We start from the raw sequence: 13,672 nt of genomic DNA, 5'->3' as shown, positions 1-13,672 counted from the left end.
TACACTACAAAGTAACTGGCATTTAAAAATGTTTTATTCATAAGGTACATTCGATATTCATTTGGCTGAGGCTTTATACAAAATGTTATCCATATGCAGTTTTATTCAGAAAAAAAGAGCAACTACAGATACAAAACTAACATAGTACCAAGTCTCATTTCAGAGCTAAACTTAAAAACCGATTAGCTTCTTAAGCCCATCATCTTCAAGCACAAAACCTCACCGCATCCATTTTAAAACAGTGCAATTACACATTTTTTAGGCAAAAATAAATTACTCATATTTTAACAATTACTAAATCTGATTCCAATTCCCTCTTTCTAACATACATTTTTGGTCTCAAGACATCAACGTAGACAGGAAAATACTTGGCGCTAGACCTACGAGGAAACATGGCAGCACCATTCCTCCAAACTTCAAGATGCTTGAAACGGATTGCACAGCTTCAAGCAGCAACTATATCAATTGTATAGAACAATCTAACGGACCTGTAAGCATAAGGCTGTACATAGGAGTTATAATTTTTAAATGCACTACTTGCATTTTGTTTACAGAATCAGTGTTTCCAGCAAATACTGCTCAAACTGGAACCTACACTATCTGGTAAATGATGTTTGTTTAAGAGCTCTCCATTTACACAGACATTCTAGCCTGGCATTATCATTGGGGACAATGGCCTATCTTTGCCCTTTGAACTGAGAACTATCTATGGCTGGAAGATTTACTGATTATTCACACCAAAAGGTTAAACAAACATACTACCTCAATTTACAAGCAACCTGAAATCACTCATCAATCTCTTGACACAAGGTAGGAATGCAGTGGAGCAGTTTCTATTGCCACATTAAAACAAAAACATGCTGATCCTCATTAGTCTTTCAAAATAAGACATCAGTCCACAGCATGTGCACTGACATAACAGGGAGGGTTCAAAATAGAATAAAATATTGTCCATCATATCTGCAATAGAAAAAATAGCTCTTTGTAGTACTAGCTCTCTCTCGCGCGCACTCTCTCGTTGTAATAACATTACCAAAAAAGGTACCATAAAACTTTACAAGCTTATTCTGGGTTTAACACAGTGCTAGAAACTAGGATATGGGAACAAAAAGTAATGACATATCAAACAGCTAATCAAGTAATATATTTAAGTGAAGTTGCTATTGTTAAGGTCACAGCCATTAGTACCTTGAGCGCACGCACACATGGAAGAAATATCCATTCATCCACACTGGCCTTGAGTTATTTACACAGGAATCCTTCTATAAAAACATACAATATTCCATTAAGGCATATGAAATAGTGAAATATGAAAAGGGGAAAAAAATAAAAAATAAAAAAAATAAATAAAAAAGGCACCTAAATGTGTAAGATGTATTACCAGAAAACATGAAACAATATATGCAGTCTTCAATTCTTTAATTCCAATCTCTACAACTTACCTTAATGTATAGTGTGATAGAAAAGTAATTTACAGCTACATAAATATCCAAAATGAATTTATATTTTTAAACAAATTTGCGTTTGTGATTAAAAACATGCGCACGCACACACAGCCTCACAAAAAGAACAACAAAAGCTTACCAAATAAAGAGCACATTTTAATCAAATCAAGTCTAAAAAAGGAAGCCTTACCCAGACTTTCTGAGCTAGGCATAGTACACCATTGCACCATTACAGTATGTAGAACATCTTAAAGATTCCATTGCCTAATAAGAGGGGATGTGGAGACATACCATAACAGACTGCTGCTCAAAAAGGCTACACAGTAGCTCATGTTGTGAAGTCTGGTAGACTGCTCTGGTATGGGGTGGATACTTCCTGTGTAATCTGGGAAAACACCCCTCACCCTTTTCTTGCATTTTTGCAGTGCATAATCTAGTCCCTCTGAGGGGAATAGCATACAAATGAAGTGAAGGCTACATTTAGGCAGCAGAGTGAAAAACTTGGGGGGGGGGATCTAGCATGTCTATTACTTAGGCCCCTAAAAAGGTTAGCTGTACCTGCCTAATGCACAAAAACAGAAAGCTTTCAAAGAACCAAGCAGTGCACCCATAACAGTAGTAAAAACAAACAAACTGATATTTAAAAGATATCTAGCTGTCAGTTACCTTTCAAACAACTAATGTATTAGGTCTGTCAGATATTAAAAATCTAAGAGGAATATTTTTGCCAAACAAACAAAAGTGGGTAAGCAAGTCTGACATTCTTGCGCATCTCACTTAAACTGAACTGCCTATATTGGCATCACCCCTTGAAAAACCCTTAGTGGCATTAAAAAAAATGTAAAGATAAAAACCACCCCCCCCCCTTCCCATTACAGGCACCTTAATCAGAGCTGTAAGCAACATCTTTGACAACCTTTCTTTGAGGCTGTTCTTTCATAACCTAAAAACACTGCCTTCACACAATCTCACTTAGGACACAAACATACAGCCAAAGCAGTGGGTACAGTGGAAAATTAAAGAGACAGCAGCCAACAAAGCATTAGTGTTGTAGATGGTGGTGCTTAAATTTGGGGGTCTGTATTGCTGCCATGGTGAGGACCCTCCTGTTCATTGATGGTGTGTAAATGAAGGCAGATGGGAGGTCGTTGTAGAGGTGGGTCTCGGGGCTCAGGGCCTCTCTCTTGGCCAGGAAAGCCCTGCTCCTCATCCCCCGTTGGATGACGGCCATTGCTATGGAGGTTGCAACTATCACAGAAGTTCTGCTCCCTTAACCCATCTCTGTCCAGAAGTCCCTCAAGCTCTTTCATCTCCTCCTCCTCCTCCTCCTCCTCTCCTTCCCCAGGGCCATGGCTGCATACACACACTTCAATTCCTGAGTCACCCGTAAAGCGTCTATGGCGTCCTGGGGTCCTGTCCTTGCCATCAGGACAACTGTCCAGCCCTTGTTCCTCAGACTCTGGGTGTTCTTTGCAACGGCTGCTTTGCTTGCTCATGTCTGGTGAAGTGGCTGATGCTACGTGCTGCAGCTGGTCATCCTCCTCAAAGCTCAGGTATGGTTTGTCGTCATCTACTGCTGGGCAGTGTACAGTAGGACAGTGAGGCTCTTCTATGCAGTCCCCAGTGGAACCGTTTTCTGACATGGGGCCCCTAGGGCTGCACTGAGGCAAGGGGCAAAGCTCATCAGGTTGCTCAGGGTTCAGCATGTCAGGGCCCTGGCAAGGCTGAGAGGCACTGTATGGAGGAGGGGGCGTTGGGGGTCTGTTCTCCACTTCCTCATACGCTGGTAAGAGGTAGCTGGGCAGAAACCCTTCAAGCAGGAGAATGAAAGAGGAAGTTGGGAAACAAGCTTACTAAAAAGGTTCACTATACATACATTCAAACAATCTAGAAAAATGAATAAATGCTAGACAACCCCCCCAGTAAACACTATACAAGTCAAAAAGTGAGAGCCTTTTTTTTGTTGTAGCTGGTGGCAATGCTTACATTTATGAGGCTGAGTTCAGCCTTCTGTTGTTGCTTTATATGTCACTAACTGAGCTAAATGTTTAAATCTATGTGCATATCTCTAGTAGCGTGAACACAGAAGCGCTTACATAGTAGGCAAATGAGAGAAATACAGGCAGACACCAGTGTACAAGGACAAGGCAGGTTACTTACTGAAGTAGAAGGGCAGGGAGGTGTAATTGTGGACCTCTCTGTAGGCAATTAGGTTGATCTCATGCTGCCGCTGTTGTTGTTGCAGTCGATGTTTAGTGCGACGATGATGACAGACACAACAGCAGCTCAGGATAATAATTACAGTCCAGACAAGCCAGAACCCTAAGGAATAGAAACAGATCACATTTATGTTTACTTTAGCAATAACATTAAATGCTGTAATGTAAATGGGAAGTGTTGACCAACACTGAATATGAAAGAATACTGATATTTTAGGGCCCATTTTAGGCACTGCTAATAAAGTAAACTTAACACAGATCAACATTGTAAGATGGACAGTAAGAAAAGTTATGCATAAACATATAGATGTTGCACACATGATCTACAAACATGAATACTACTGTATCTCACAATTTGTTCAATTCTTGGTTGCACAGGAATTCTTCCTTTGCATTAAATGGTATAAAGCACACATGATCCTGGACAATATACACCTCGGCACCAGACATCAAATCACAAATAAAGAATGTGATGAATCTCGGGATGGAACTCTTGCCAGCCCCTGTAGGTCAATGTCATCATTAGACCCAAGCGTGTGAAACTTTGTCCCAAATAAAGCACAAGCCATTTTTGGCAAATTGGCTATACTTCTCCAAATAGAGAGGCTCAAGCATCTGTTTACAAGAGCTGGCCTGATCAGGTTACACACGAGACAGTCCCGTCTGGACCAGCTGTATTAGCCGCAGCATGAAAACAACAAAGTGCAGTCCTTGACTCAGCAGATGACATGCCATAATTATCATAGAGATTAATCAACAGTTATTAAAATAGATAGTATACCAGAGGGAGAGGGTAATCTGATAAGACTGTAGCATGGCCAATGGGAACATAATTGAACAACAAATGTCACAGTCAAAAGTCACAATACCAGTTTGCATCCTTCTACAAATTAGCTTTGTGAAAACAGAATAAGCTATTTAATGCAAAGATGCAAGAAATGCTTGTGTTAAATCAGCAAATCATACGTTATTACAAATTAGTGTTTTACACCTGGCACTGATTGAAAGGATTTTCTTGTTTATTGAAATTCAGCTTTGCAATTGAAACATTAAATAATAAAAACTATTAAAGTTAAATGCTGAAAACTAAACAAACATGCTACTTATTCATCAAGACCCATTTTAATGCAAGCCTAACATGCATAAAATAATTCAATTAGAAGCCAATAAGAGAGGTTCTGGCATGAGTGATAATAAACTAAGCAACACTGGCCACAGAGCCTTAACACATGCATTCAATATATACACAAATTCAGTGTTAATTAATGAACAAATGCCAGTTTAAAACAAGATGTGTTACCATATTCCCCAACTTTGTGCCACAACATGGAAGAATCCAGAAGCTGTTCCCTGTTCAAACATGACCTACATTGTACAGTATTTTTAAGCACCTGGCCCTTCAGCCAAGAGGGGGCAGGAGGTGCTGAGAGATACTTACACCATAGCTCATAGTAGTAGCTGCAGCACTGAGACTCTCCGCAGCAGTGGCCCGAGTCACAGATGTAGGTATGGTTGTTCACTCCAATGCATAGCAGCTTACTCTACAAAATCAGACACAAAAGGGTGATGACAGCTTTGCTCAGGCCCCTTGAGTCATACAATACACTAGGGTAGGCTATGGGTTTTTGTTGGTGTTCTTTAAAATTGTTTGTTAGAATTACACTGTTCAACATAGTGCAGGGTCATTGTCTATTTGCAAATGACCTTGGAAATGCTGGGCACTGCATATTAAAACACAATAAATGTCATCAGGTAATGGTACAAGCACCAAAATAAATCTTAATGTAAGGATATTTTACATAAGTGACAAGTAGCAGAATTCACAGATCATCTAGCATTAATAGCATGGCAAAAGGTGTAGATGTGGGGCATAATGTTGGTAAAACTGAAATCCTTTTGACCATTGAGATGTGCTTACAGTCTGTGCAAAGCCATCAGCATGGGCTCACAGTAGCTCAAACAAAAGCAACAACTCAGAACACTACACAAAACATTAGTTATATACGGACAGTTAGTTATATATGGAACATAATTTATAAGTTAAAATAACTAATGCATGCTGCAGTTGTTTTTTTTTTATAAAACTTCAGTACCTGCTGAAGGCCTGGAAGAAAAGTCATAGTATAGTCCTGAGGAAAGAATTCACCACTACCTCACCTTAGAGACACAGTTAATCTCACACTCATGCGCGCGCACGCACACACACTGAACAGCCAGAGGAAGGTCAAGTCCAGGCTATTCTGTACCCCACATGGGCTACATGAACTACACAGTCTGAAGGCTGGTCTTGATTTAAGTGCACACCCCCCACCATAACCCTTACTTTTAGCATGCAGAAAACCATGCCAGGGAATGCAAGTAAACAGGATGGCACAGGCAAGCTGTCTTTCCCTGTCAGTCACTCAGACACACACAAAAAACAAACCCTGCACTGAATGTTTAGAAAGAATACAAGTCTAATCATGAGATTACTATGTAACCATGCAGATTTTTAGAGTGCGAACCAATATCAAAACTATTACAAGCTAGAGTAAAGGAAAGGAATAGCAACCACTGACATTTTCCATTAATCTACAATCACAGTGGTCTCAGAAACACGTAAATGGTGTAAGATTAACAACATAAATTGAGAAAAAAAAGTTTGTAAATCACTAATAAACTGCTCCTCTCTGAATGGAACACAATTTATAAGGCTTAACTATTACTTCTGAGATTTAAACATAAGATAAAACCTTCAACCAACCAACCTTACCCAGCTAATCAAGGCCTTCAGGACCATGCAAACATTGCATCAAGCATGGTAAATTAGACAAGAAGATTGGTTCAAGAAGCAGGCATTAGTTCTCTTACTCAAAAGTTTAATCTTACAATATGAACTGCATATTTAATCTAACATTTCAATTCAGACACCCCACAATCATTTAGCCTTACACCCATCTAACAGGTACATTTGGTAAATGCATACCATCTGTTTCCATGCACAAGTTATTAGTCCCTAACCACAAGATCACTGCTGAAAGGAAATTACCAGGTTGGCAGACACTTCACTGATGTCAGTGGTTTGGTTGTGGGTGTTGAACTGGTACAAGTTAATGATGCAGAAGAGTATTGCTGGGTGTTTTAGATGTGTCTATGCAAGTGCTGGGATGATACTGGTTTGGCAACCCAAAAAAAACAACAAAAAAACCCCACCACAAAACAAAAACAAAAACAAAAAAGTGCCAACAGTGTGTGTCAGAAACTGACCAGTGATCATCAATCTAGATGATGGCTAATAAATTGTGCATGGCAGACAGGCCTTACAAGATGACCATACAAGACTGGTGTTGCCAATACAGTGTCCCCCAGCAAATCATATGATCTCTTATCATTGGAGACTATGGTGCAAAACACTCTCAAACTAATAAGTACGTAATTGTACCATGGCAAGTCTGGCAACATTGATTTTAACTTGAACTTTGACAGTATTAATGCAAACTGGGGTTTTGAAGGGTTTCCAAATAAAACCCAATTGCTTTTGAATCTTAAATCGTAATGGTAACTGAGTGAAAGGGAAAGAGCTCGCTAATATTTTAAGTGAAGAGCTACATCTATCTCAAGCCACGCGTCACTACATATCAAGGTTATCACCTTTGGATGAATCTTTTATGTATTAGGACCGGAAACCCAAAGTACAACTTAATTGGAAAGCAACAAAAACAGCGCAAAACTATTAAGTTATAGAATAATATGATTAAACGTGATCGTTTTGTTTGGAATTGATCATAGCACTCACTTTCTTCTGCCATGAATAGCACTCGGTAATCAGAGTATGCTCTTGTTCCTTTCGGCGACTGTCAAATTCGTAGTTTTGAGCTCTGTACACGCATGTTGTTTCGGCCTAAGAGGCCTAACGGGCACAAGAAAGCTTCTTCGCTCTCTTAGGTACTCTAGTGACCAGATTTATTTAACCTAATTAATTTATTCATTTATTGCAAATTACTGATAGTTTTAATGCTTCTAATCTAATCTAGATTTGAAGAGACACACCTAATGTTAGTAAGCCTTTATGCTGACTATGCCTACACATTAATAAATTTTGATATATTCAGAAGTCATTTCTGAATATACAAAAAAAGGTCCTTCAAATAGCGTTTATGATTTCGTTAGGTACATTTGGAATTTAATTGCTGCTTATCGAACTGATCAGCGCAGATTACATACAAGGTATTTAGCTAGCTATCCCTACCTAGCCATCTTGTTGAAGAGTAACAACATAGGTTAGCTCGCTAGTTACGTTACCCAGGCTAGCTAATTAACAGCTCGTAACAGGTGCCCACTATACGTCCCAGTAAGATAACCTACCCAACCTAGCTGGCTTATATGAGAAATATGTTATTTACATTCAGTCATAACAGGGCTGCCAGACCCACCAATCCTGTTACGTTTGCTAAACTAATTTAAGAACAATATTTACGAACTTTCGTATAAGGCTGAATTTACCTGGTCGAGAATTCTTGGTAACGCTAGCTAAAACAGGTTAGGTTATAAAGGTAGCTAGCTATTCTGACTATCTATTAAGTTAGTTATACGAGATAACCATCCATATTACAGCTCTGTTGTCTAGCTAGCTAGTCATCTGGCTCTACATTGCTAGCTAGCTACCATTATGTTATCCGGACTTTTAAACAAAGCTATCTAGATAATATATGTAGACAGCTGGCTAGCAAAGTTAATATTACATTTTATGATAGAGCTAGCTAGTAGCTACCCAATTCTAGTTTTGATTACAGGTGTGCGTCAACGATAAAAGTTAGTTAGCTATATAACCTAGTCAAGAGTTTCTTGGTGACTTGTTGGCAACATTCTCAAAAGAGTTCAAAGAGTAGTTAGCTAGCCACAAACAAAGACTAGCAGAGGTAGCACACAGTTATCTAGGTCGCTAGCTGGCTATCTTTTTAGCTGGCACGGTTAGCTTTACCTCCGTTATTGCTCCCTCCGCCGACGCCGAGTTGACGGGTCCGACGACGGCATTCAGTAGAAACAAGCCCATTTTCAGCGCTGTATATTCTGCCTCCCACAGTCCACACATTCTGGTAGCTGTCGATACATCTGCGATACGGGATGTCATTTAGCTAACAAGCAAGCCAGCTTTGCTTATTTCTTTTTTTTTTCTTCAACTAACTTTATTAGCCTGAAAGCTACACAACTCTAAAAGTACGCTTACAAGTTCCGCCTTCTTCATACTTTGCTATTGGACAATTTGAGAAGAAACTTCCTGGTAGCGCAATAAGATTGTTTAAGTACAGGCTATTTGATCTGTCACTCCAATAACTGCATCGCTGTCATCGCTGTCAGGGTTCAATAGGGTGCGACTTCGTAACCAAGCGCCTAACAATTGATTGCGAAGAAATCAGGTGATCATGAGTTAAAGGGACAGGAAAAGGGACAGGCTTTCAAACGTGACGAGTGGATTTAAGCATATAATTACATGGACGAATAAGGTTGAATTTGTCATAACATATGTACATGTCTGTGAAATAGCATTACTTTTTAGTTATTATTTTTAATCGCATATATAACATGAGATTAGCCAAAGATTAAAGGCTAATTTAATTATACTGCACACACACACACACACACACACACACACACACACACACACACACACAAGACAAAAACTCACAATGCAAAGCATATGTGTTGACCTATTATGTATTACACTTTAAATTTCAATACATTCACAACATTTATCAGACACTCTTTTCCAGAGTAACATACTCTGCTTAGTTGTTTAGTTGTGCTTATTTGTCTCCATGGAAGAAATCCTTATGCTGCTACACTAGGCCTGACTCTATGGATACCATTAAGCTTGAACCCTTCATTCAAGTGCTACATGAAGAGGTGTATGATTGAAAACAGCAAGAGACTGATGTACGGATAGGTACTGGGAGTTCATTTTACCTTCTGGGTATCATTTCAGAAAAGAATCTTGAGGAATGTCTTCTCTGTCTCTTAAGGGGTGGTAGTTCAAGTTGTGCTGTTCTAAGGACACAAAGGGTATGAGATATGGTCCGGGGTGAAACAAGTGCTTGCATGTAGGAGGGAATAAGACCAATTCTGGCCTTGTTGGCAAGTGTCAGGTTTTAAATATGTGGGCAAATACAGGAAGTCATTGCAAAGCAGTGGAGTAATGTATGTGAACTTGGGAACACTATATATGAGTCGTGCAGATGCATTCTGGATCAGCTTCAAGGGTCTAGTCACGTGTACAGAGGCTTGCCAAGAGTAAGTTGAGATGACAAGGGAATGCATTTCTGGAAAGAAATGGCAGAATTATCTTGACATTATATAAAGGAATATTGTGTTGTGGGAAGGAATCACTGAGATTCAGTTTGATGATGGACAGCCATCCATGATGACATGTCAGACAAGCATGCCAAGATTCAAGATGAAATATTAGTATCTGAGAAGTTGAAAATTAGTTGACTGTCATGAGTGTAGAAGTGGTAGAAGTGGTATGAGTAACCATCTGAGGATATTAGCACTCCTAGAAAACAAATATAAAGAGAAAAGAGAAGAGGGCCAAGCATTGATCCTTGTGAACTCCTCTGGTGTTATGGATGAGGGAGGGGAGGGGGCATGAGAAGTGAAGAGAAAACAGCACATGTATCTTATGTGGGACTGGCAGATGATTCCAGGTTTTCTTTGCAGAACGATGACTTTGCAGCATTTATGTCTCAAGTGAACTTCGATAGGAGAGTGTAGAATGATTGAAAATTTCTAATTGCAATTGTCTGCACCTTCTCTTAGCTGCACATAGCTCTCTACGATTGCTGCGAAGCAATTTGGACAGCCATGATATGGAAATGTGAGTTTTCATTGTCCTACAGGATATGGGACAGATTCATACAAAAGATAAAATATGTAAAATAATACAAAGCTAAAATATGAGGTTATGTCTGTTCAAATAATCACTTAAAGAACATTGTGTGACATAAAATGGCAAACAAACAAGCAAATAAGCAAACAAATAAAAAATAAATAAATAAATATATATATATATATATATATATATATATATATATATATATATATATATATATATATATATATATATATATATATATGGCCTTTATTTTATCATAATCATTTTAGCCTGAATTATTAATGTGTCTTTGCTAATTGCATCCTTGAGAAATGAAAACCTCTCTGACTGATTTAGATAACAATCTCTCAGGCATATTTGGTAATGTTATTTTGACAGACATAGTGATGAGTTCACACCCATTTTCATTACCGCTATGTATCTTTCTTTCCACCACTAGTGTGCCACTCCTTAGGTGAGGCCCTTTGAACCATTCAGCCAACTTAAAAGGAACAAAAGCAAACAAATCACATTGTTCTTTCAGGAATTTTTCTTGTTCAGTGCCTTTCATTTCTTCCTTTTTTAGGCACTTCTCTCATTCAGAACAGAGAAGTCAATGGTTTCTTACATCCCAGCTTGACAAGTTAGGAGGATACAAGCTAATCCCCTTAATCTGTCCATTCTCCCGTGCAGTGCCAAAGGGGGTGTGGGACCTGGCGCAAGTAATCCTATAGAAAAAACAATAGGATTAGTCCCCAACTCTTGGAGTGACAATCAGGTATCTACTGACTGATTTGCAAAGTAGGGTCGAGTTTCTTCAAATGTGCTTTTTTCTTCTTCTCTAGTTAAGGGGTGCCTTTCACTAAGTGCTGGCGGGATTCCATGAGGAGAAATGCTGGAGGTCTGTATGAAAGACATGTATTCTTTGGGTCCAGTGCCAGCAGATGACTGACAGGACCTGGCCTTCTCCCACACCAAAGAGGGTGGGACAGAGGGGAGACATGGTGGGTTCAGGCTAGCCCCACCTCTTTACCCTCTCATTCAACTCTATTATAATTCAAGCAGCATTGCCTCTGCCGACTGGAGTCTGACAGACATATCAAACTGATTTTCTTCTTGCACTGTCCACTTTTTTGTATAGCAAATCAAGATGTTTGAATAGGTTAGAGAGATTAAATTATGCATAAAATTCATAAAGGTGCCTTAGTTCGTAATATTCCTTTATGATTGTATATAGTGTATTGTTGCCCTACATATACTGTAAAACAAATTCCCAAAAAAATAAAATTATACATATTAATTAAAAAAACATATTATGTAGTAAAATGTAAATTTAAACATACTTCCAAAATTAATCCTAAATTTTGAATTAAAAAGTTAATTATAAATTAATATGTGGTTAATAATCTTTAGAGTGCAACTGTGAGAAACTTAAGGCCATTAAATTATGAATACTTAAAGGTGAGCTGATCACAAACTTAACTATGGATTTTTATGTTATGGGGAGGTTTTCCTGTGACCTTTAGATGGCACTATTGGTGTAAAAGTACCACTAAGCTTTCTGAGATGCTTGAGTGAGCTGTAACCTATTCCTGGTTGTGTGATTATCCACTGTGACACCCGATACTTGACCACAAGCTAATGCAGCTCGGGAAAGGCATCATCCTGTAGGAAATACGGGTCACCTGCTCTGAAAAGGAAGTCCTTGATTCCATTTAAGTCCATTGAACTTGGCCAAGCAAAACATGGTCTAACTCCTAACTTATGCTCATGTTACACTCCGAGTCTTTGTGGTTGAGGAAAAATACAGGTGAATCCAGGTGAATAATATAGAATATAAGCTACATTTATGTCTCCAATTTCCAGGTTGTGTAGTAATTTTTATTAACCTTTGTGCCAGGTTCATGGACCGATTCAAATCAGGCTCTTTTGACTCTTTATCCACCCCTTTCATCCTTTATTTCAGTATCTTCTGAAAATATAGCTATAGCAGAAATGGCTGGCTAAATGTGTTCCTGCTCTTTTAAGGTAGAACATAACGTAGAGGATAGTGTTTCACCTGATAAATACTTTGCTCTGTCGTACCAGTTCCCAGTAGCTTCCCAACATCTGCCAGAAGAATCACAGTGTAATTAAAGCTTTCAAGAGGCAGGTTTGAACTCTCACCAGATGCATCATCACTTTTGTCACATTGTGTTTTGTTGTCTAAATTTATGAAGTGGTCTCTGCTCAGGTCACTTGCGGTGGTTTCCCCCGCTTTACTCTTAACACTGTTGTGATACTAAAGCATGTGTCCAGCAGAGGAACAGATGCTTTACAAACAAACACAACAACCAGAGCTATGAATTAAAACAAATGAGATCAAAATGTTTTCAAACTTCACTTTATAATTGTCAGTGTAATTCTCTCCATCCCAGTGTTGTCCTTCATATTACAATGGAATGGTGAATGATGGTATATTTGCTGAGTAATACGGGAAGTCTTGGTGGAGTGAAGACCAAGCAGATAATTTGTCTCTAAACTTCCACTGCCAGTAGCTTGTCTTATACAGGTTCAGAGTTTGAGCTTATGTGGTCTTTATCCTTGGTCAGTAAACATTCATCTCATTCTCTGTTGTGTCTGCATAGACTATCTTGCTCAGTATGGAATGCTTTGAGAAATTGATAGTAAGGTGTAGTAGTGGATCTATTTGTATGCATTTGTATAAGGTAGAATGTGAATGTTGCTAATATATAGGAATATCCAAAGGTGTGTCATGTACTCCCTCAAATGTTCATTCTATAAGGTATCCCCAGACACTCCCCATGGCCTGTGAACTGAGATGAGCCTATAACAGTGTTGTCTACTCTAACACTTACCTTAAAGCTGTTTGGTCACCTACAGTTCCAAATGGGACTCTGGTTGTGTCAGATGGCATGTATGTTTGGGTGACTTCAAATCTGCCCTGTACTAACATTTGTATTTTGAACTTAATTCCTGTTTCAATTAAAGTGCCTAAATTGAATTGTTAGTTGAATTTTCACCAAAGACAGTAATTATTTAGGACAGATTAACCTTAAAACCGCTGCTGTAATAAGAGACACATAGATACGTTTTTTCCGAGTCAAGAATACAGACTGATGTTTTAAACTGGATGCTTTTAGATGCCATTTGGGTCAGAT

The 13,672-nt window shown here is 38.7% G+C and overlaps 1 protein-coding gene across 1 annotated transcript; it reads right to left on the bottom strand.

The window, feature by feature from the left end:
* Window positions 1-16: 16 nt before the first annotated feature.
* wbp1la (WW domain binding protein 1-like a) lies at window positions 17-8,873 on the bottom strand. Its single transcript, XM_027022966.2, has 4 exons — window positions 8,625-8,873; window positions 5,103-5,205; window positions 3,606-3,767; window positions 17-3,255 (listed from the first exon to the last, which is right to left on the bottom strand). The coding sequence occupies exons 1-4, from the start codon at window positions 8,772-8,774 to the stop codon at window positions 2,510-2,512; spliced, it is 1,161 nt and encodes a 386-aa protein (XP_026878767.2). The 5' UTR covers window positions 8,775-8,873; the 3' UTR covers window positions 17-2,509.
* Between the last annotated feature and the right edge of the window lie 4,799 nt (window positions 8,874-13,672).

The sequence above is a fragment of the Electrophorus electricus genome, chromosome 11 (genome assembly GCF_013358815.1).
Source record: "Electrophorus electricus isolate fEleEle1 chromosome 11, fEleEle1.pri, whole genome shotgun sequence".
Classification (NCBI taxonomy): Eukaryota; Metazoa; Chordata; class Actinopteri; order Gymnotiformes; family Gymnotidae; genus Electrophorus; species Electrophorus electricus.
The sequence above is the reverse complement of the archived record's forward strand: the minus strand, read 5'-3'. Positions and strand labels throughout refer to the sequence as shown.